We start from the raw sequence: 25,046 nt of genomic DNA, 5'->3' as shown, positions 1-25,046 counted from the left end.
TCAAATCCACATTCAACCCTCTGATCTGCAGTTCTAGTTATTCTTGACTTGAAACATTCAGTTCTGGTTATTCCTGATTTCCCCCAGAAGAGAGTAGGTAAACAGTTTTTAGATACTTTCTTAGTATTTTTCCCCCCAGAAATGACCAGTGTGGTGGGGGGGGGGGAGGAGGACTCCTGTTTCTCCTTTACCTTTCTCAGTTTCTCCATAATGGGGATCATTTGTTCACTAGAAGCTAGTTTAAATGCCAAAGAACAATGAAAATGGTAGCCATATGAGTCATTTTTAAGATCCTTTAGAAAAGTTAGCTTTCATTATCATACTTACCTTGACTACTAACATTTATTTTTGGAAACCCTCATCCCTGCAGTGAATATACTTCTTGTTCTAAATAATCTGAATACGTAGTAGATTTCTGGCACCAGAGAGACAATAGACACAAAAATGTCAGTAACTTAAATGAATAAGTTCCAAAAGGCTGTTTGAGCTCAGAATCATGTGCCATGTCTGAACTAGTTTACCTTGGCGCCTTATGTTTTATCTGAAGATGGAATAATTCCATGAGAATGTTATCTGGCTGATGTGTACAGGCTTCTTATATTTAAATATATGTCCATGTATACTTGTAAATCATTACTGTGGATGTAATTCGTGTTGATTTAGTAAAACACTAAATTTAAACTATAGTTCATGTTATGAAAAACTCCTGTGTAACTGCAAATTGAAGAAATAAGATGATGAAAATACTTATAATGAAGAGTGCCCAAAGTCATAATACCATGACTTTGTGTCAAAAAAAAAAAAAAAAGATTTCTTTGGTAAAACCACAAGAAGAAAATGTCCTATTCAGTCATTTCATATAAAAAAAGACTTTGAGGAAATAGTCTAAGTAATATGCAAATATCTTAATGATTGTTAAAATATAGTATGTTTAATGCCTTTATCTAAATTAGTGATGTTTGCTATGAATATTCATTCCAGCAAAAGTAAGACCAACTAAAATTGTACTTTCCTTGTAGATGGCTGAGCTCTTTTCACACCCTTTGTAACCTTAATATGTAGACCCTAAAGTATATTGACTGTAATAAAACATGAAAAGGGTATTTCTAGAAGGCTAGTCCATTTGAATTTTGGAAAAACACCAGAGAGAGAAAGGCGGCAGGGTCAGGCTGCAAAATGGATTTTCAGATTATACTGATATAACATAAACACCTGGAAAGATAAGCTCGAAGCCACAATGGAGAAGCCTCACAGGAGTACAGAAGTGTGGGCTCAGGGAGACCAGTGAGGTACAAGAGAGATCACTGTCTGAAACTCCAGGGAGGACCGCACGTGTTAGTGTGCCTGAAGGGGGCCCTGGCCTCCATGTGGGAAGTCCAGGAGAGCACAGGCGAAGCATCACAAAGTGTTCAGGCCCTGTGGGAGTGGGGGGCAGGAAGCAAACTAGTATAATACAAACATCAGCCATTTGAAGGATTGCACAGTGGTAGACCAGAAATTCTGGTTTGAGGGGAGAATACGTATGATCTAGAATTGCCAAATTAAGTACTTTGTTTTGGTTTTTATTTTGTTTTTTGACTTTTTTTTATTAACAAAATTTTTATTAAAAATTTTTTAAATTTATTAAAAATTTATTTATTTTTGAGAGAGAGAGAGAAAGACAGGGTGTGAGTGGGGGAGGGGCAGAGAGAGAGGGAGACACAGAATCTGAAGTGGGCTCCAGACTCTGAGCTGTAAGCACAGAGCCCAACATGGGCTTAAACCCACAAACTGTGAGATCATAACCTGAGCCGAAGTCAGATGCTTAACCAAGTGACCTACCCAGGCGCCCCGGTTTTTTATTTTTTTTATGTTTATTTTTGAGAGAGAGAGAAAGCGGGGGAGGGGCAGAGAGAGAGGAGGACAGAGGATCCAAAGCAGACTCTGCACTGACAGCAGAGAGCCGGACATGGGGCTCAAACCCACAAACTGAGAGATCATGACCTAAGCCAAAGTTGGATGCTCAACCGACTGAGCCACCCAGGTGCCCCTTAAGTACTTTGGATATTAGGGTGTAGATGGTAAAAAGCTCCTGCAAGCTTTTGAGTGATGACACAGTGCAAGCAGCATGCTCGTAGAATTCCTTTGGACACTGGATGTACAAGCGTTGTCTGTCAGAATACAAGAGCTAAAGGCAAAGAGAGCCTGTAGAAGCTGTGCTGTGACAGGAGTGACAGGGGCCTGGACCCAGGGAGTAAAGGTGGGAGTGGGAAAGAAATACTCAGACTGAGAGATTTTAAGGAAGGAAAACTGATGAAGCTCAGTGAGTGATTCGAGGTATTTAGAATTAGGAAGCCCACAGGAAGGTTAACCATGTAGAGTGGAAATGATTCCTTATAAACCTTTCATGTTGAAATAATTTCAGACTCACAAAGAAGTGGCAAAAACAGGGACGCCTGGCTGGCTCAGTCGGTAGATGTGCAGCGCTTGACCTCAGGGTTGTGAGTTCAAGCCCCATACTGGGTGTACAGATTACTTAAAAATAAAATCTTAAAATCTTTAAAAAAAAATTTTTTTTTTTTTAAAAAAAGAAGTGGTTAAAAACAGTACAGAATTCCCACGTGCACTTTGCCATTCTTCCTCCTGGTGATAACACCTTATATAACCAGAACTAGGAAAATGGCATTGGAACACTTAAACTGAAGGCCTTACTCGATTTCCACCAGTTTTTATATGCATTTGTGTGTGTGTTTCTGTGAAATTTTATCATATGGAAGTATATAAGTATGACCATAATCGGGATATAGAAGTGGTCTGTCACCCCTTAATGATCACATCCTCTCCCTACCCGGAACCCCTGGTAAATATCGATCCATTGTCCATCACTATCATTTTTGTCCTTTTGAGATTATTAAATAAATGAGATTATACAATATGTAAACCATTTAAGAGAAACTCACATCTCCTGTGTGTTTCTCTCTTCTTCTCAAGCAACTACCACACTCGACAGCGCTTCTGATGCCAGGTGTGCCTGGGTGTTTTCCCCACACCAGGCAGTTCTCTGACACTACCTGGGTGTCCTACATTTTAATTCAGTTCTGACACTAACTGAAGTCCATGCAGATCCCACAGGTTAAAGGCTCAGTCCCATGAGACTCTCCCCACTTCCGTTGCCAATCACAAGGAGTGGGTCCCCAGGTTACCCACAACCTCTGTCTGACTTGACTACAAATTGGAGGTTCCTATAACCCACCCACTCCCAACTTTGGATTTGATTATTTGCTGGAACAGCTCACAGAACTGAGGGAAACACTTACATTTACCTGTTTATTATATGCTAAAGAATATGGTAAAGGATACAGATGAAAAGATACATAGAGCAAGATCTGGAAGGATCCCAAGTGCAGAAGTTTCTATTCCCACAGAAGGTGGGGTAGACCACGCTCCTGGCATGTACGTATGTTCATCAACCCAGAAGCTCTCCAAACCCCATACTTTTGGAAATTTTATGAAAGGTTTTATCATGTAGGCATGCATTGATCATTAACTCTGTTTCCAGCCCCTCTCCATTCTCAACAAAATGGGAGATGGGACTGAAAATCCCAAGCTTTTATTCATAACTTGTTCTTTCTGGTGACCAGCCCCCATCCAGGAGCCCACTAAGAGTCACCTCATTAAAACAAAGACACTTCTGTCACCCAGGAAATGCCATGGGATTTAGGAACTCTGTCCGGAACCAGAGTCAAAGACCAAATATGAGGACAAAAAATGCTCCCAGTGCTCTTATCACTTAGGAAATCACAAGTGTTTTAGGAGCTCTGCCTCAGAAGCCGGGGTCAAAGACAAAATGTTAGAACAAAAGATTCTCTTAGCACCCCTACTTAGAAGGGTTTTAGGGCTCTGTGTTAGGAACCAGGGTCAGAGACCAATGTATATATTTATTATTACTTCACAGATTAGGTGTTTTTAGCATAATGTCCTTGGGATCCATCCAAGTTGTTGTGCGTGTCAATAGTTCATTCCTTTTTATTACTGAATAATACTCCACTGTATGAATGTACAACACTTCTTTATCCATTCACCTTTTCAAAAAATTTTTTAACGTTTTATTTTAGAGAGAGAGACAGAGAGAGAGAGGACATGTGAGTAGGGGGAGGGACAGAGAGGGAGACACAGAATCCAAAGCAGACTCCAGGCTCCCAGCTGTCAGTGCAGAGCCCAAAGCAGAGCTTGAACCCGTGAACCACAAGATCACCATCTGAGCCAAAGTCTGATGCTTAACTGACTGAGCCACCCAGGCGCCCCTGTCCATTCACCTTTTGAAGGGCATTTGGGTTGTTTCCAGTTTGGGGCTAATACAAGTAAAGCTGCTATGAACATCTATATACATCTATGAACATCTCCAAAGTAAAAACCTGTGAGTGGGATTGCTAAGTCCTATGGCAAGTATATGTTCAACTTTCTAAAAACTGCCAAATCATTTTCCAGAATACCTGTATGATTTTACTCTCCCACCAGCAGAGTATGAGAGAACCAGTTGCTCTATATCCTTGTCAGCACTTGGTAATGTCAGCATTTTTTAACCATTTGCAATTGCTTTTAGGAACATTTTTATCTTAAAATTCTTTTGAAATTTTTATTTATTTTGAGAGCAAGAGCATGAGCATGTGCCTGTGCATGTGTGAGCAGGGGAGGTGCAGAGAGAATCTCAAGCAGGCTCTGCACCGTCAGTGCAAAGCCGGATGTAGTGCTCCATCTTACAAACCCTGATCATGACCTGAGCTGAGATCAAGAGTTGGATGCTTAACAGACTGAGCCACCCAGGTGCCCTTAGGAACAATTTTATACCACCTGCTTAAAAATCCCAGTTGGATGATACTAATATCTGTGCCATATCTATGTTGGTATCCGTTGGTTGTCTTTTCTCACTTTGGTTGAGATTTTTTTATGATTCTTGGTATGAAGAGTAATTTTAGATAGTATGCTAGACATTTTTAGTATTATATTATGAGACTCTTATTTAAATCTTCTATTTTAGTAGGCAGCTAACCTGATTAAATTCAGAACACACACCCTGGCCCACTTTTAGGGCTGTAGCTGAAACACCAATTTCATTTTCAAAGCCTTTGCACTACTCGTCTGGTCTGCCCCACTTGTGCACTGCTTAGAGGCTCATTCGAAACCTGGGAGACTAAACCACAGTTTAGTCTCAAAGCTCTTTGCTGTGTTGATCCTGGTCGGTTTTATACCTGGGTTTATTGGTGATGTGCCAAAGACTTCATACGTAGATTTAAAGAGCCCCTTCCCCAGCTCTCTTCTCTTTGTGATACTGCCCCTACTCTCTAGGGAGTGGGGCGCCAACTCTTTGCTGTTGCTTGGGTCCGGAAGGGCTGGGGGGGGGGGGGGGAAGAGCCGGTTGGATTACTTGCTGTTCCCGGGGGGTAGGGTGGGTGCAGTCAAAAGGATTCTGTCCTCCAGAGCAAAAAACCTCTTCTCAGCCCTTGGCTAAAGAGAGTCAGATTTTCTTAGGGTTCATTTTTTGTGTGTTCCTTGTCCTTGGAGTTTCCAGGTTGCGGCTGCACACATACCCAGGTGAGGATATGTTGAGACAAAAAAAAAAAAAAAAAAAAAAGCCAGTGATCTCACCAAAGGTCACCCCTCAGGTCCTGGGATCCCTCCCCAGTCGGCCTTTTCTCCAGCTTTCAGAGTCTTCTCAGTGATTCAAAAGGGAAAGCCTTGTTACCAAGAACTCTAAAGAATTAAACCTTGGAAGAAGAAGTGTTTATTCTGTTGAATAGGGAATTCTTTAAAAATCAACACCAATGCCCATTTCTTGCTCTAGAATCCAGGGATGCCATGTGTCTTGTAAGCCACTTTCCCTGGGCTTTCTCTCACATTCGGCATTAGCCAAAGGACCAATTTCTGTTCTACCATCTGCAGAGACTACAAAGAGTGTGAAGACCTTTTTTTTTTTTTTAAATAACGGTGGAAATATGTTCTGTTACATATACCTAAAATGTTAAGCAATTTTATTTTAAGCAAAATGCAGTTGGGGAGCACCTGGGTGGTTCAGTCAGTTAAGCATCCGACTTCAGCTTGGGTCATGATCTCACGGTTCATGGGTTCAAGCCCTGCACCAGGCTCTGTGCTGACAGCTCAGAGCCTGGAACCTATTTCAGATTCTGTGTCTCCCTCTCTGCCCCTCTCCCGCTTGTGCTCTGTCTTGCTCTCAAAAATAAATAAACATTAAAAAAAAATAGCCCAATAGAAAAAATAAATGTTGTCACTTGGTTCACCCTTTTTGGAAGCTGTGAATAAAGACCATTACAAATGGGTCACAGGTTTCATACCCTGAAATTTTTACTATGTTTTATTTTTACCTTTTTCTTCTGCAATAGGAACATATTTTCAGTTAGAAAACAACCCAGCTTATTTAGTAAGCTGTTGACACACACACACATACACACTTACAGCACTCCCAAATTACTTTACATCAGAGGTTTGTACATGTTGACTAATAAAAAGGATTATTAAAACCAATCATGTGCCTATACAGCATCTTGTTTAATCTTTGTAAGAATCCTGTAAGATTAGTTTTCAAAAAGAAACAACTGAGAGAATGTAAGGTCATACAGCCAATATATAAATGACCCAGAATTTGAACAGAAGCCTTTCTGACTCCAGGGGCACCTGGGTGGCTCAGTTGGTTAAGAATCCAACTCTTGATTTTGACTCAGGTCATGATCTCACGATTTGTGAGATCGAGCCCTGTGTTGGGCTCTGTGCTGACCACATGGAGCCTGCTTAGGATTCTCTCTCCCTCTGCCCCTCCCCTGCTCATGTTCTCTTTCTCTCTCTCAAAACAGATAAATAAATAAAAAAAAAAAAACTCTGACTCCAAACTCATTGTCTCTCTATAATATTATGTAGCTCCTTTTTGTTTGGGTTCTTTCTCTTGTGTTAAAGACCTTGGGTTTTGCTTTCTCCTCTCCCCTCTACTCTATCGAAATGCAGAAACAGCTTTTACTCAAAAAATAATGCAAAGCCCATTTTGATGTTTGCTTTTCAGTATATGTTGATTAAACATCACCAGGCAGAACACAGGGTTTTTTTTTTTTTTTTTTACAATTTTTTAAATTGAAGTTTAGCAGACACATGTTGTATTAGTTTTAGGTATACAGTGTAGTGATTCGACAATTCTATCCATCGTGCAGTGCTCATTACAAGAAGTGTAGTTACCATCTGTCACCGTACAAAGTAATTATAATATTACTGACTATATTCCCTGTGCTGTACTTTTCATCCCCATAACTTATTTATTTTATAACTGAAGGTCTGTACTTCTTAATCCCCTTTACCTATTTTACCTGTCCTCCCACAACCCTCTCCTGTGACAGCTACCAGTTTGTCCTCTGTATTTATGAGTCTGTTACTAGTGTTGTTTGTTCATTTGTTTTGTCTTTTATTTTAATTTTTTTAAGTATGCTCCATGCCCAGCGTGGGGCCTGAACTCATGACCTTGAGGTTGAAAATCACATGCTCTACTGACTGAGCCAGCCAGGTGCACCTGTTTTTGCCTTTTAGATCCTACATATAAGTGAAATCATGTGGTATTTGCCTTTCTCTGTCTGACTTCATTAACTTAGGGTAGTACCCAGTAGGTCCATCCATGTTGTGAATGGCAAGATTTCATTCTTTTTTATGGCCAAGTAATATTCTGTAATATGGGTACACATATACATATACACCACATCTTCCACAAACAGTAACAGCAATCCATTACAAGATTCCATTGCTTGTTATAAAATGGCAGTTTTATGCTTCTCTCTGCTAGTTAATTATTCAATAAATTTTTATGTCTTCTGTATTGGTGAACCTGCTCTGGCTAAGTGCAGGAAAAGGAGATTAAGTCCCTAAAGATAATAAAATCATTCCCAAGATGTTTTAGCATACAGAATCTAGCAGATATACAAATTGTAGATATTTTGACATCAGGTGTTGTATGTGTACTCGAGAAAAATATAATTTTGCTCTCCAGTGGAACTCTTGCTATTTTTAGTCATTAATATAGAAAATAAATTTTAAAGTGTTTGTGTTCATTCCTTAGGAACTTCACAGATAATAAGGTGAAATTTTGACAGGACTAAAATTCTACATTTAAATTCAAAAATAAATTTTGTAAGTACAGGATACCAACACATTGATTTTAGAAGTGCCTCACATGCAAACATGGATTTTCATTATAATAACAACTGTGATATTGAACTTAATTTACAAATGTTGTATGCAGATTAAGAAAACTAAGAGGCCCAATTCATACTAATTAATCTTCATCTGGTATAATGCATCACCTTTTCCCCAACTCTATAATAGGATAATAATGATATATTCCTCCTACTTTGTTGTGAAGAGTACGTAACAAACATGTAAAGCACTAAAAAAAAAAAAAAAAAACACCACCAAACTTGTAAAGAACTAGAACACTGCCTGGCACATAATAAGCCCTCAGTACATGCTAATCATGATGATAACAATTATGTCCATTTGAGCCATTGCTTTTGAGATAATTAGCATGTAGCATTGTCTCTACTATCTTATATAGTTGTTTTAAAGAACAACTATAAATGGGATACTGGCAGTGAAAGTCCCAAATTCAGTGCCTGGGACAGAGTTGAGTATTATCCTTAATATCTTCTAAATGTTTGTGACCCTCCAAAAATTTATTTCCAGACCAGACTTCTCTCTTGCATTCCGGGCTTGTATGTCCAAGTACCTACTTGAATCTCCACTTGAACTTTAGATATTTCAAGCATAACATATCCAAAACTATAGTCCTGATCTCTTCCCCATCTCTCTTGGTGTCAGACTTCCAGTTGCTCACACTGAAAACCTTGGTGTGGTCTTTGACTTCTCTCTTTCTCTCACACCCCACATCCATTCCCTCAGAAAATCCTGTTCTCTCCACTTCCAAAATATATTCAGAATTAAGAACTTCTGTTCTTGGAGGACACCTGATGACTCAGTTGGTTAAGCGTCCAACTCTTGATTCCAGTTCAGGTCATGATCACACAGTTGGTGGGATCGAGCCCTGCATCGGGTTCTGTGCTGACAGCACAAAGCCTGCTTGTGATTCTCTCTCTCCCTCTCTGTCTGTTTCTCCCCTGCTCATGTGTGCCGTCTGTCTGTCTGTCTCTCTCTCCCCACCTCAAAATAAATAAATAAACTTTAAAAAGAAAAAAAGAACTTCTGTTCTTGGAAAGACACTGTAGGAAAACGAAAAGACAAGCCATGAACTAAGAGTAAATATTTGCAAATTATGTATCTGATAAAGGACTTACATATTTAGATTATGTAAAGAATTCCTTCTTTTGAACTATAGTTGACATACAATATTAGTTTCAGGTGTACAACATAGTCAGCATTTATATACATTATGAAGTGATCACCATGATAAAATCTAGCTACCATCTCTCACCATACAAAGTTGTTACAGTATCATTAACTGTGTTCCTTTTGCTGTACATTATATCCCTGTGTCTTTATTGTATAACTGGGAGTTTGGACATCTAAATCCCCTTCTACTACGTTGGGAAGAATTCTTAAAACTCAATAATAAGAAAAAGCACAGCCCAGTTCAAAACGGGAAAATATCTGGAACAGACCCTTCAACAAAGATATGTGGATGCTATATAAGCACACGCAAAGTTGCTCCACATCATTTTTCATTAGGGAAATACAAATTAACACAACAAGATGTCTATACGCACATGTATCAGAATGGCTAAAATCAGAAAGGCTAACCATACCAAGTATTGGTGAGGATGTAGAACAATTGCAACTAATACACTGCTATGGAAATGTAAAATGGTACAACCACTTAAAAAGTTTAACATACCCCTATAATACAATCCAGCCATTCTGCTGAGTATTTACCTAAGAGAAGTAAAATGTGTATCCATACAAAGACTTGTACATTAATGTTCATTACAGTTTTATTTGTAATACCCAGAACTTGGAAACAACCCAGGGTCCATCAGCAGATAATGGGTAAACAGATTATGGCCTATCCTTACAAAGGAATGTCACTCAGCAATAAAAAGGAATCAGCTATTGATACACACAACTACATGGATGAAGTTCAAAACCTCTGTGCTGAGAGAAACAAGTTAGAAAATGAGTCTGTACTGTCTGGTTCCATTTATATAAAATTCTAGAAAATGCAAACCAATTGACAGTGACAGAAACAGTGGCTGCCTGGGGATTGGGAGGGAGATGACTAAGGGACGTGAGGAAACTTTAGAGAGTGATGGGTATATTCAGGTTGAACGCAGTGATGCTTTTATGGTTGTATATGTCAAAACCTAGAAAGTTATACATTTTAAAAATGCAGTTTGTTATATGCTAATTACCCCTCAGTAAAACTTTTTTCAGAAAATATATTCAGAATCTGTCTCCTCTTCATCATCTTTATTTTCTCCATCTGACTTCATCTACTATTTTCCCCCTAGATTACTGCAATAGCCTAACTGGTCTCCCTGCCTTCCCCCCCCCCCCCCCCTTAAACCCTTGTTCCCTTTTAATCTGTTCTCAACACAACAACCAGAGTGTTCCTTTAAACTTGTCAGATCATGTCACTTCAGTTCAAAACCTTCCTGTGGCTCCCTCTCCCACTCAGAATAAAAGGCTGTTATATGGGGGTGCCTGCATGGTTCAGTCAATTGAGCATCCAACTTCGACTCATGTCATGATCTCGCTGTTCGTGGGTTCGAGCCCCCCACGTTGGGTTCTGTGCTGACAGCTCGGAGCCAGGAGCCTGTTTCAGATTCTGTGTGTGTGTGTGTGTGTCTCTCTCTCTCTCTCTGTCCCTCCCCCACTTGTGTTCTCTCTCTCTCAAAAATAAATATTTTTTTTAAAAAGGCTCTTAAATGGCCTACCCCTGCCTTGTTGCCTCTCTGATCTGATCTATTTACTCCATGGCATATGGGTCTTTTTGCCAGTTTTTGAAAACTCCAGGTGCACTTCTTCCTTTGGGCCTTTGTGTTGTTCTCTCTGCCTAGACCACTCCCTCACCAGTTTTGGATGTCCTCACGGCAATTGGGCCGACTTTGACCACCCTATTTTAAATTGCAGTGTACCCATTCCCTCTTACTCTGCTTTACTTTTTGCTTTATCCCATAGCACTTTTATGATACTCCATAGTTTACCTTTCTGTATTTTCTTCTACTAGAATATGAGCTACACACGGGCCTGAATCTTTGTTGGTTTTGTTTACTTGTGTATCCCAAGTGCATAGATCAACGACTGGAACATAGCAGGCTCTCAAGAACTATTTCTGAAATGAATACTTATTTAAATCTTTAAGATACATTGACAAATTAGAGTAGAACCAAATTGGGTAATAAGAAGAATGACAAGAGGTTGAAGATACACATGAAGAATGGGCGCCTGGGTGGTTCAGTCAGTTAAGTGCCCAACTCTTGATTTCAGCTCAAGTCACGATCGCACGGTTTGTGGGTTCGAGCCCTGCGTCAGGCTCTGTGCTGACAGCACAGGTCCTGCTTGGGATAGTCTCTCTCTCCCTCCCTGCCCCCCCCCCCCCTCCCCCACTTGCTCTCTCTCTCACAAAAATGAACTTTAAAAATATATATATACATGAGGAATAGTTGAGGCAACTGGAGACATCACAGAGAAGAATAGATTTAGTGGAAACATGATCCCCCTCTTAGCTACCGAGGAGTTAACTATATAGAAGAGGAAGAATGTTTGCTTTGCGATATTACATAGGACAGCGCTAGCCCAAACAAGCCAGATGTGGGCCCAGGCTAAGTAAACACTTTTTTACTTTCTTAGAATTGTGGTAAGCTGCCATAAAAGAATGATCACTCACTGGACAAAGTCAAACAGAATAATCGTCCTTCGGGGATTGAAAAGGATCCCACGTGAGGAAATGCTTGAATTAGATGGCCTTGAAAAGTTTGTTCTAGTGCGAAGAAAGTATGATCTTTTAACATCCAGTCATTCCTGGGGCACCTGGGTGGCTCAGTTGGTTAAAATCTCAGCTCAGGTCTTAATCTCAGGGTTGTGAGTTCATGCCCCACACTGGGCTCCACGCTGGGCCCATTCACATGAATGAATGAATGAATACATACATACATACATACATACATAAAGTGATCACTCACCTAAAAAAAAAATCCAGTTACTCCTGACAATCCCGAATGCTCAATCATTTGTGAAGTTAATTTTTCAAATGCTCATTTTACCTGACAAGAACATGTCAAAGGTAACTTCATACCTTCATAATTATGATTTAATTATCTTTGCCATATAGCCATATATCTAAAAATTACTTGATCCATTATTTTAACCCTTTATTATTGCTGAAAATAAAATACTATTTTACTATCAGTTTTGACCTTCGTATCCCTCATTTGAGAATGTTTACCAGTATCGTGGAATAAAATCTCCAGTATTTTAGAATTTAAGTTTCATGTTTAAGAAATGTGGGCTTCACTGTTTGTTTTAGATTGTTTCTTCACTTTTTTAAATGGCTACATATGTTCATTATCTTTCTTCTTTTATAGGAGCGGGATCGTTATGCCTACAAGATTCATCTTCCAGAAACAGTAGAGCAACTGAGGAAATTCAATGCAAGGAGGAAACTAAAGGTAATTAAAGAAATCAGCAAAAAGCTTTCCGACAGCTAAATTCTCACTTCTAAAAATTATTTCAATAAGGTTTTGTTTTTTAAATCATTTAAGGTAATATCTAAGTATGAATCTAAACAAAATGTTAAAATAAATGAAAGATTAATCACATTTTAGATTTGTATCATCCTAAAAATTTATAGCAGAGATGTAATTACTTTTGAAATAGGAATTTACTATCTTTTTTTACATTTTTATTTCAACGTTTATTTTTTTTTTTTTTTGAGAGAGTACGAGCTGGGGAGGGCAGAGAAAGTGGGAGACACAGAATCCAAAGCAGGCTCCAGGCTCTGGGCTGTCAGCACAATGCTTGATGCGGGGCTCAAACCCACGATCATGAGCTGAGCTAAAGTCAGATGCCACCCAAGCATCCCAGGAATTCACTATTATTATCCATTATTGTTGAATATGAATGTAGGCCACATTTTCTCAAACTTAAATATTTTGACAAGAAAAATGTGAGTTTAGTTCAGTGGAAACAATACTGGATTAGAATTAATTAGACAATGATCACAAAGCAGTAAGAATCCCCACTACCTTGATCTACTAGAAAATATTTTCAAATTACTTTTCTTAGCTTTTCTTTATTCTTATTAGGTACCTTTCTCCTTTTACCATTCTCTCTATCCTCTATCTCACCAAAAAAAAAAAAAAAAATGGTAATTATCCCATATGGGGAGCCCGTTTGATTTTAAAAGGTTTTGAAAAAGACCAAATATAAAATAATAAACTATTTTATTAATATAAAAATTAACGTTTATTTATTTTGAGAGAGAGAGAGCAGGAGAGGGGCAGAGAAAGGGAGAGAATCCCAAGCAGGCTCTGCACCATTAGCACGGAGCCCAAACATGGGGCTCAAACCCACAAACCATGAGTTTATGACCTGAGCCAAAATCAAGAGTCGGACGCTCAACTGAGCCACCCAGGTGTCTTAACACTAGTAAAAAAACTGTATGGGACATTTCCCCCCCTCTTCCCAACAGAGGAAATTCTTATATTGTGGTCTTAAAATTATTATTTGATTTATTTTTGATTAAAAAAATCATCTTTAAGTCTGTCCTCTAAGTGGTTGATTGGTTAGTAGTCCTCCTTAGCCATGTGACTCCCACCAACTATAAAACTTTATAAGTATTTTTGTATATGTCCTAAATTGCAGTAATATTCATTATTATTCAACCCCTGAAATATCTGAATAATTTCATATATACAGCTCTAGATTTTGAGGAACATTATGTGGATGGGGGAGAAAACTATGTAGGCCACGATATTATGCTATAGAGCTGAACTGTTCAGTCTAGTAGCTGCTAGTCACACATAGCTTTTTAAATTTAAATTAATGACAATTAAATCAAAAGTGTTCCTCAGTTACACTAGCACATTTCAAGTGCTCAGTAACTAAATGTGGCTAGTGACTAATGAATCAGATCACCCAGACATAGGACATTTCCATCATTGTGAAAAGTCAACTGTGCTACTATACAACAAAGGAAATTGTAACATGTCATTATTGGTGATGATGATTCTCCATTAAGCCTCTGTCCTAATTGTTTTTACAGTCAGCACTCCAAACTGGCTCTTCTCTATTTGCTTTAAAAGTCCTTGGCATGGGGCGCCTGGGTGGCGCAGTCGGTTAAGCGTCCGACTTCAGCCAGGTCACGATCTTGCGGTCCGTGAGTTCGAGCCTCGCGTCAGGCTCTGGGCTGATGGCTCGGAGCCTGGAGCCTGTCTCCGATTCTGTGTCTCCCTCTCTCTCTGCCCCTCCCCCGTTCATGCTCTGTCTCTCTCTGTCCCAAAAATAAATAAAAAACGTTGAAAAAAAAAAGTTTTAAAAGTCCTTGGCAAAAATAATTATTAACGACATGCCATTATCAAGATGGCACCTAAAGAAGTTTCCCAAGACTTTGACATACATCTGAACCACTGTAGCCTACAAGAGAAAAAAAAAATCTTACTATCCAAAGTGAAATTTTGTCAGCTGTTCTTGAAGTTCATTTCTTCCCCAAAGGAACCATTAATTATACTTTTTTTCTCAGTTCTTCCCTAGTCTTTTTAACTCTGGCCCTGCTTTGGCCTTTGTGACATTGCCCTGTCTGGGGCTGAACCTTTCATTGGCCAAGTCCAGGCCTTTCGCCATAGTGCTCAGGTTTGCCCATCACGAGAAACCCATGCTGTAGTTCTCCCAGTGCCACAAAACCAGACTTGGGCCTAAAATAGCCAGAGTGGTGACTGAGATTCATTTGGACAGGGCAAAGCTGTTACAGCAGAGAGGGGTCATATGAACTTACCACATCCCTTTGCAGGACTATTTAAAGTTTCAAGACCCACCAGACAACCTAGAATTAGGACTGTCAGCAGGGTTGTCATTGAGATTTTTTTCAGCTTCTGGTAAGGCTGTATTCCTTTATGTCATTCAGCCATCCTGGTTAAAGTATGTTATGCTTACCATCTGCAAGAACTCATTCTCCTCATTCTGCCTCTTCTTTGAGCTTCCAGAACACAGATTTCAACTTTACTAGCTTTCAGAGACCACCACACAACTCTGTTTCACAAATGAACAGCTAGGTACCCATCCTTGTATCCAGACACTGTTTTTAAGCTCCTCAAATGTTAGGCAACAACCCATTGTGGTTTGTTTGTTTGTTTCTTACTCCCTTTGAAATGATTAAAAGGGAAGTTCACAGAAAGCAGTAGAATATTGCTTTTCATACTTAGAGGAAGGAAATTTTTATCGTCCATGGCGAGAAGAAAGAGAACAGCATTATGGGAAAGAGTGGGCTCTGGAGCTACATTGCCTTTGGTGAATCGTGAATCGTGGCTCTGACACTTACTAATGTGTAACCTTGAACGAGTTATTTAAATTCTCTGTGCCTTGGTTTCCTTATCTACAAAATGGGGATAATGGTAATAGCTAACTCATAGGGATGTAAGAATTTAATGAATTAATATATTACAGTAGTTACAAAAGTACCTGGCAGTCATGAGTGTTCCATACATATTATTTGTTATTAACATTATTATTGTTGTTACTGTTTTACTGTGATTTTAATGTTTATACCTTTGACTTGGTACTCATTCTGTATATGAATAACTGTAATTCCAATAACTCCATACCATTTTAGCTTTTTTTCTAGTCATTGACCTTAACACTTCGAAGTTTTTAAAAGCTTTTTAAAATGTATAGACAGGGGGCACCTCGGTGGCTCAGTTGATTAAGCATCCAACTCTTGATTTCAGCTCAGGTTATGATCTCATGGTTCATGAGTTCAAGCCCCATGTCAGGCTTCTCACTGCCACTGTGGAGCCTGCTTGGGATTCTCTCTCTGCCCCTCCTCCACTTGCACTCTCTTTCTCAAAATAAATAAACACTTTAAAAAGTTCATTTAAGAAAATCTAAACTAATGGAGAGACATTTAATGTTCATGGATCGGAAGACCCAGTATTGTTAAGATGGCAGTGTTTCCCAAGTTGATCCATAGATTCAACACAGTCTCCTGAGCAGAAATTGACAAATTGATCCTAAAAATTCATGTGGAGATGCAAAGGACTTAGAATCGCCAAAACAATCTTGAACAAAGGACAAAGTTGGAGGACTCATGCTTTGCAATTTTGACACTTAACTATAAAGCTACAGTTATCAGGACTCTGGTACTAGTATGGGATAGGAGTAGACATGTATATCAGTGGAATAGAATTGAGAGTTCAAGAATAAACCCTTGTATTTGAAGTCAGTTGATTTTCAACAAAAGCGCCAAGGCAGTTCAATGGGGGAAAGAAGTCTTTTCAACAAATGGCACGGGGACAATTGGATATCCATGTGCAGAAAGAGACCTTTAAAATGCCACTTTTGGGGTGCCTGGGTGGCTTAGTCAGTTAAGCGTCTGACTTCGGCTCAGGTCATGGTCTTGCAGTTCATGAGTTCAAACCCCACGTCAAGCTCTGTGCTGACAGCTCAGAGCCTGGAGCCTGCTTCAGATTCTGTGTCTCTATGTCTCTCTGCCCCTCTCCCACTCATACTCTGTTTCTCTCTCTCTCTCTCTCTCTCTCTCTCTCTCTCTCTCTCTCTCAAAAAAATGAATAAAACATTAAAAAAAAGTTTTAAAAGGCCACATTTTGGATGATTCCTTTTTTTTTCAATATCTAGAATAGGTATTTATATCTGTAAATCCATAGAGACTGAAAGTAAATTGGTGATAGCCAGGTCTTGGGTAGTGACTACTTAATAGGTATGCAGATTTGGAGGGAGGGAGGTGATGGTGTTTTGGAACTAGACAGAAATGTTGGCTGCACAGCATTGTGAATGTACTGAATACTGCTGCATTGTACACTTTAAAGTGGTTAATTTTATGTGAATTTCACATACCCTACTTGTTTTTATACCACGTGACAAAAATTCTTCTTACATACTGGTTTCCTCTTCAGTACACTTAAGGGATATGACACATTCCCATAGTAACAGTGGCTCACCATACCACTCAGCTCACCCAAGGGACCACCCCTCCCTCAGCCCCAGTTATGCCAGAGGTTGGAGGGACGTGTGTTTATTAAAACAGCCTCATGGTTGATTCTGATATGTCCACCTTATTGAGAGTCATTACTCTCATTAAGCACAAACTGTAATGGTTTTACAAAATTCTGTCATATTGTACATATCATAATTAACCAGCTGTTGGACACAGATTGCTTCCAGTTTTCCACAGCCATAAATATTTTTGCATTGCCCACCTTGGTATGTGATTATATTCTTAGGACAAGTTCTGTGCTACTGGAATTATTGCCATCAAAAAGTATGTATGTGTATTTAAGACTTGTGATTTCTTTCAATAACTTCCCCACCAAAAAGCTGTTTGAATAAATTTCTATGTATTTTTGGTGGTGAGTTTTACTTTTGAGGTTGAACCTTTTTCTCATTCTGAAAGTTTTGTGAAACTTTTTAATGCCAGAATATAAAACAATACTCATTATACTTTGCTGAAATTTCAAGACTATTACTCATTCATTACAATAATATCGATACTAAACAATCGGAAAGTGTTTTCTTTCCATATTTATACATTCATTTTGGAATTTAACCTCTCAGCAGGCTTTAGGAGACAACAAATCCCTATGAGAAAATTATTTGGGCAATTAGCATTAACATCATTTTCAGACTACCTTTCACATGTAGATTTTTAAAAAGTTAATGGAACCCTGCATGTGATTTGAATTATCACACTTCTTTTTATTCTCGTCTCTTGTGTTATTTTGTTTTTACATCTGTGAATGATGATGGGAAAAAATTTTTTTTCTCATTTTGGTTACCAGATGTTTCAGATGTTGGGTTTTCCCCTCTTTTTGTTTTACACTAAGCTCTAGAATTTTAATACTTCAGTTTAAAAAAATCCTCTAGAAACAATGCTTCCTTTAATAGACTCCATAGGCCTCAGTACAAGACTAGATATAAGAATCCTATTTTCTCAAATCGAATATTAGGATGCGTGGGACAGACTGATCTAGGCTGTCTGGAAAAATCTGTGCTCTGTGGGTATGTCTTAAGGAGACACCCCTGTACGCTAACCCCAGGTGCCATCTACTTGGAGTTACTGAGCAAGGGGTCAGGTTGCAGGAGGTACTAGGGGACCATCCGTTAGCATCTGAGCTTGTCTAACTAGGGAAGAGACTAAGGAGAGGAATCTGTTCTAGAAATCATCTCCTTTGGTTCATGAATTATTTCTACCTCTAGAAAGCAAATTTCCCCACAGTGAAGCATGTCAAATAAATTTTGTAAAAAAAAAAAAAAAAAAAAAAAGGAGAAGAAAAGAAAGAAAGAAACAAAAAATAGAAGCAGTATTCTGTATTTGGGTAAATGTATTGCATTCAGTTTAGGAAATGGTTAAGTTGAATCCATGTGATTCCGTTTAAAGGATAAAAACATTTATTCCTTACACTGTATATACAAAAAATGAGGGAGATTTCCGATAACTACAGTTTTCCTGTATTGATTTTGCAAACCGCAGAAGTATCTGGTCTGTGTGCTTCTCTGAATTACCAGTTGGTCCCTCAAATTCCTGAACTTTGCAGAACTAGAAAAAGTTTGTTTAGTGATACCATTTTCCAGCACTTTACGATGCTGTACTCTCTCACGCAATAGCCACTGGCCATATGTGCTTACTTAAATTTTAATTTTAATTCATGCATGTCAAATGAAATTTTAAATTTGATTTCTCAGTTGCACTAGCCACGTTCAGTACCACATGCAGCTGATGGCTACTGTACTCAACAGTACCGGTATAGAACGTTTCCATCATCCCAGAAAGTTCTATTGTACAGCACCATCAGGAGTCTTGGCACCTCCAAAAGTAATGCTTACCTCTAAACATCACCTTCTGAGAGGTCAACCAGGAAGCTCTAACAGCTGCCTTTTGGCACACTGCGCCTTTCTGTAAACTCAACAAGAGCTAACTTAAGGATTTATCAAGGACCTTTGTGCCCTGATGAAAGCCAGCATTTACATATAGTCCTCTCCTGTAGTAAGGGGTGGTGCAGAGGCAGTAAGACAGCACAGCAGCTGTGGGCTCCAGCTACTCAAGAGCAGTAAGCCTGGTGTCCAAAAGGCACAGCTGATTCTGAAAACTTCCTCCAGTATAAGCAGTTTACATAGATAAAAATTGGAAGTGATTTTGATCTTTCTATTGACTTTTACAAAGCGATTCTATTAGTTTCTGATTGTGAAATATAGGACGTATTACTTCCTAAGTTCGGCTGTCTAGCTTTTGAAAGCTATTGTATACGTTAATCGACCATCTTTATAAAATACTTTCACAGAGTCCAAAAGGATTCCTAAGATACTGTTCTGTGCAGTTGCTCTTAAATATAGTCCTATCTACTATACTTGCAAGTCTCATTGTTAACCTTCTTCACAGGAAATAGCACAGCCAACTTTAGTCAGATGGCCCAACTTAATGTGATAAAAAATTCCTGGTTTTAGACCTGCATCTGAGTTTTCTTTGAGTATCCTACACACATAGACTGTGCCAACTCTACTGAATGATAGCATTGCTTGTGACTGTATGTACAGAGATTGGGAGCTCTGATGTAATCAAGCCTCTCCCCTCATCATCTAGGGCCTACTTCTTACATGTAATCAACCCAAATCCTTTAACATTTCTGCCTTGAAATGATTTTCCGGCCTTCTGGATCATCTCTGTTCAGCCTCAACCTCTCCAAGTCCTTCACCCTTTGTAGGGCTTGAAGTTCAGTGCTCTTAACCCTAGTAAGATGATCCTTTCTCAAATCCTTATGTCACATGTGGATTTGTATTGCCCTGTGATGGGTTTTGCCCCCTTAGTATATTACAACGTGACTGTGTGTTATTTTGCCACTTGGGTGCAAACCCAGTTTACTCTCCATGTCATCTGAAAACTTGTGTGTCTTGTATCTAGACTTTTTAAAACATACCTCCCTGTTGTGCTATCAAATCCAATGGTGCTTGTTTCTGAGCTCAGGGAGCACCAAAAAGGGAGTACTGGCCCTTCGTGGTGGTCTTCAAGTCAGCAAGTCCTCTGTATTCACTCTCCTATACCTTTCTTAATAACTCTGTTGCCTCCTTAGGGGTGCCTGGGTGGCTCAGTTAGTTAAGCATCTGACTTTGGCTCAGGTCATGATCTCACGGTTCATGAGTTCAAGCCCCGTGTTGGGCTCTGTGCTGACGACTCAGAGCCTGGAGCCTGCTTTGGATCCTGTATCTCCCTCTCTCTCTGCCCCTCCCCTGCTCATTCTCTGTCTCTCTCTTTCAAAAATAAACATTAAAAAAATTTTTTTAATAACTCCATTGCCTCCTTAGGTGCATTCAGTAGTTTAACTTAGCAGAAGTCTGAGCCAACCATTTTCTTGTTTTCCACTTCCTTAAATGAGACACAGAATCATCTAACTGGGAGTATTCCATTTTGATGTTTGACATACTAACAATAGTTGAGATTGAGTTGAGAATTAATTACTTGTAGTTCTTTTTTTGTTTGAATTTAGAATCTGCCTAACTTGCTTAGTCCAAAATTGCATCTTTAATGCTAGTTATCTTAGCAGACTCTGAATAGTCTTAACTCACAATTGTTATGTTTCACTCTCAGAACATACTAAACTTTCCCTTCTAAATTAAAGTAGGCAGAAAACTTCTTTGTCAAAGATGTGATAAACTGGGAAGCTTGAAGAACTACCTGTATAAGATGTAGATTGATGTTGCTGTACCCACGGTCTCTTTCATAGCAATAATGTAGTACAGGAGTTGGCACACTATGGCCTGCATGCCAAATCTGGCCCATTTCCTATGTTTACATGTAAAGTTTTATTGGAACATAGCAGTGAACATTCGCGTACATATTATCTGTGGCTACTTTCATGCTACAATAGCAGAGTTCAATAGTGTCAACAGAGACCATATGCCCTGCAAGCCTAAAATATTTACCATCTGGCCCTTTACAGAAAAAAATTTTTGACCCCTGGTACAGTAAAAAACCCTTGAACTTGTGAGTAGACATTCTGTCTATTCTTGATTTTATCTCTAAGTTGGCAGCGACCTTAATAGGTTGCTAAGCCTCTCTGGACCTGAGTTTCCTCATATGCAAAATGAGTCTCTTAGAATGAATCATCTCCTAAGGTTATAATTCTATAAATCCATAAACTGCTTTGGAACCGTTTTTGTGTTTTACATAATAGCTTTGCATTGAATATCCAAACCACATGCAGTCACTGAGTTGAGAGGACTAAATAAAGAAAACTGCTAACCATAAGATAAATTAGGAACTTGCTACTATTGTTATAAAAGAATTTACCTCTCAAGGCTCTTTGAAACAGTGCTTTCCTGGCAGAAGTTATTTGTAGATCTTTGATCATAGTAGTAGCTAGACCATGCCTTGAGATATAAACCCACCATATTAAGAAACTCAGTTGAACTTCATTTGGAAATAAAAATAAAGCATCTCTAAAATTTAGTTTCAGTGTGTGGGAAACTTTTGATACATAAAAATTCCATTCCCACCCAGCTTTTTAGGGAACATGGTATATATGTAAAGTGAAATAAGCTTCTACTATAGAAAGAAGAACTCAACATTCGGTGCTGTTTTTTTCATCGCAGTAGCTGACTATAAAATTCCGCATAAAGACTTCTCATACATTAACCCTAGACTTTCAGAAATCTGAAAAGTTGGGACTCCTGCCTGTCTCAGTTAGAACTTGCGATCCTTGATCTCAGGTTGTGAGTTCAAGTCCCACATTAGGTGTAGAGATTACTTAAAAATAAAATCTTAAAAAAAGAGAAAAAGAAATCTAATAAGTTGCCTGGAATGGTGTCATCAAGATCACTTCTCTGTTTTTTTTGCCTTCCCTTTCTACATTCAGTTCAATTCAATTCCATTTATATTTGTAGAAAGAAACCCTAACGCGACCCCCCGCCAAAATGAAACTTGTGGAAATGTGTTTCTATTAATGTTTTCATATATTTAATAAATGCCTAAAAAGATTTATCTTTCTGGGGCGCCTGGGTGGTTCAGTCAGTTAAATGCATCCGGCTCTTGATTTCAGCTCAGGTCATGATGGCACAGTTCACGACATTGAGCCCCATGTTGGGCTCTGCACTGAGAGCACGGAGCCTGCTCTGGATTCTTTCCTTTTCTTTCTGTCCCTCCCCCATACGTGCTTTTCTGTCATTCGCTCGTTCTCTAAATAAATAAATAAACTTTAAAAAAAAAGATTTATCTTTTCAGAAAAATCCTCAAGTTCAACATTTAAAATATAGACTATGTAAGTGATTTAATCCTTAAACTACCTAAATGAGTAATTGTACCTAGACCAGCAAAAGGCTGTGCTCACATTCTAGCTCTATATTACTAAGATTAGTGACAGTTTGCACTTACAAAATGCTTTACAGTTCACAAAGCACTTTCATATACATTATGACTTTTGACAATTCTGTAAGGTAAGTTATGTCAGTTTTAATATTGACTCAAGTAGTATCAGGCAGCTAGAAAGTGGCCCAGCCAAGGAACACACCCAGATATTCCGACCCATGCCTAACAGTCGCGGAATTGAACACTTTCACAAAATAACTGGTATTGTTCTTCTTGTTACTGAAACAATTCCCAAGATTTCTCCACCCAGCAGTCCTATGTCATGCATTCCATATGACAGTAATTCTCAACTAGGAATCAGGGAAACCTGTGCATGTTGTTTAAAGAGTCACCTGTAGAGGCACCTGGCCGGCTCATTCAGTGGAGCGTGCAACTCTTGATCTTGAGGTTGTGGGTTTGAGCCTCATGTTGGGTAGAGAGATTACTTAAGAAATAAAATAAGGGGCACCTGGGTGGCTTAGTTGGTTAAGTGTCTGACTTCGGCCCAGGTAATGATCTCACAGTTCGTGAGTTCGATCCCCGCATCAGGCTCTGTGCCGACAGCTTGGAGCCTAGAGCCTGCTTCGGATTCTGTGTCTCCCTCTCTCTCTCTGCCCCTTCCCAGCTCATGCTCGCACTCTGTCTCTGTCAAAAATAAAGAAAGTTTAAAAAAAAATTAAAATAAATAAATAAAAACAAAATAAGATCTTTAAAAAAAAAATAAATAAAAGGAGTTACCTGTAGTTGGTTCTGCTGTGTGGCCTGAGAGTAACACATAGTCATTCACAAAAAGAGAGGGGGGCAAAGATATTAAAAAAGGAAAAGTGACTCATTCCTACTTCCCAGAGATAATGTGACTAACATTTTGGTATATGTTTGGTCTTTATATCCATATTAATCTTTTTTTTTTTCAAACATGAGGTCATACTATAGATTGTTTTAAAACCTTTTTTATGTAACTCACAAGCATCTTTCTGTTTTATTAAACATCCTTCAGCATCATTTCATAGTGTCTGCAGAATATTCCGTTTTGTGTACATGATTGAGTTCAAGATGTGAATGGTTTCATGTACTTTCCCAATCCCCAGCGGTGTTCTTCTCATATATGCCCATGTGATTAATCTCAAGGAATCCAAACTCATTTACAAGCTACCCCTCTTCTAGCTGTCACCTCCTACAGGTTTGACTTTCTGAATAATCCTTGCATTTGTTATTGAACTTTTTTACACGTATGTGCTTTAATATCTTTTTCCATCTTTTTCTTTTAGGGTGCAGTACTAGCAGCTGTGTCAAGTCACAAATTCAACTCATTCTATGGTGACCCCCCTGAAGAGTTGCCAGATTTCTCCGAAGACCCTACCTCCTCAGGTAATTGGACCATTCGTCCGTTCACCAGTGTGAATCATTTGGTGTCTACATCTTCTCTTTTCCACCGTAAATAAACCTTTCCTGTGAATCCAGTCAGATATCCCAAGGAATTCTGAGGAAGTTTGTCAGCAGCCAAATTCCATCCACATGTGTCTGCTTCCTTCTAATTTTACTACCGAAGTTGCTTTCCCCTGGTACTCCAAAACCAGCATTTTATTGTTTTCCTTTTACCTCAGAAGTACTTCTTCCCTTTTCCCCACTCCAGACCCAACATTGCATTTCATCTAATCCAACATTGTAGTCAGTCTTTTTGGATCTTTCTGATTGCCTTATACCCCAACAAAAAACTTCTTTTTTATTTTTTTGATGTTTATTTATTAATTTTGAGAGAGAGCATGCATGAGCAGGGGAGGGGCAGAGAGAGAAGGAGAAAGAATCCCAAGCTCTGTCAGCACAGAGCCCACCATGGGGGCTCAAACTCACGAACTGTGAGATCATGACCTGAACTGAAATCAAGAGCTGGATGCTTAACTAACTAAGCCACCCAGGCACCCCCACAAAAAAACTTCTGATACAAGATTTTCCCCTGTCAACTATATCAGACTTTGGGGCAACACTGCTTTTAATTTTATCTTTCAATGTAAAGCTGTCTCGTAAGTTATCTCTCGAAACAACTTACAAGTTCCTCTCTTTTTTATAAAATCTATAACGCATACATACAAGCATTCAGAGGAGAACACAAAAGGGTTACCTATTTGGATCAAATGTATATAGGGACCCCTGGGGGGAACAAAATCCACTAGTGTTCACAAAATTATTTTATAAAGTGCTCAGATTTCCATTTTTATTAGTGAGGAATTCTCAAGGATCATTTATTAAAAATCCATAGTATCCTGGGGCACCTGGATGGCTCAGTCCATTAAGGGTCCGACTTCAGCTCAGATCATGATCTCACAGTTTGTGGATTCAAGCCCCGTGTTGGGCTCTGTGCTGACAGCTCAGAGCCTGAAGTCTGCTTTGGATTCTGTGTTTCCCTCTCTCTCTCTGCCCCTCTCCCACTCGTGCTCTGTCTCTCAAAAATAAATTAAATATTAAAAAAAAATTTTTAAGCAATAATAAAAAAAATAAAAAGTAA

The 25,046-nt window shown here is 38.9% G+C and overlaps 1 protein-coding gene across 15 annotated transcripts in view; it reads left to right on the top strand.

The window, feature by feature from the left end:
• Positions 1-25,046, top strand: part of CASK (calcium/calmodulin dependent serine protein kinase) — a 355,071-nt gene that overhangs the window by 231,933 nt on the left and 98,092 nt on the right. For all 15 annotated transcript variants that reach the window (XM_040468984.1, XM_040468986.1, XM_040468995.1 and 12 more), the window contains exons 9-10: positions 12,564-12,647; positions 23,812-23,911. In XM_040468984.1, the coding sequence (XP_040324918.1) occupies positions 12,564-12,647; positions 23,812-23,911 (184 nt within the window). The remainder of the gene's footprint in view (positions 1-12,563; positions 12,648-23,811; positions 23,912-25,046) is intronic.

Source organism: Herpailurus yagouaroundi, unplaced genomic scaffold (assembly GCF_014898765.1).
Source record: "Herpailurus yagouaroundi ecotype Mexico unplaced genomic scaffold, PumYag 67793, whole genome shotgun sequence".
NCBI classification, from domain to species: domain Eukaryota; kingdom Metazoa; phylum Chordata; class Mammalia; order Carnivora; family Felidae; genus Herpailurus; species Herpailurus yagouaroundi.
The sequence above is the reverse complement of the archived record's forward strand: the minus strand, read 5'-3'. Positions and strand labels throughout refer to the sequence as shown.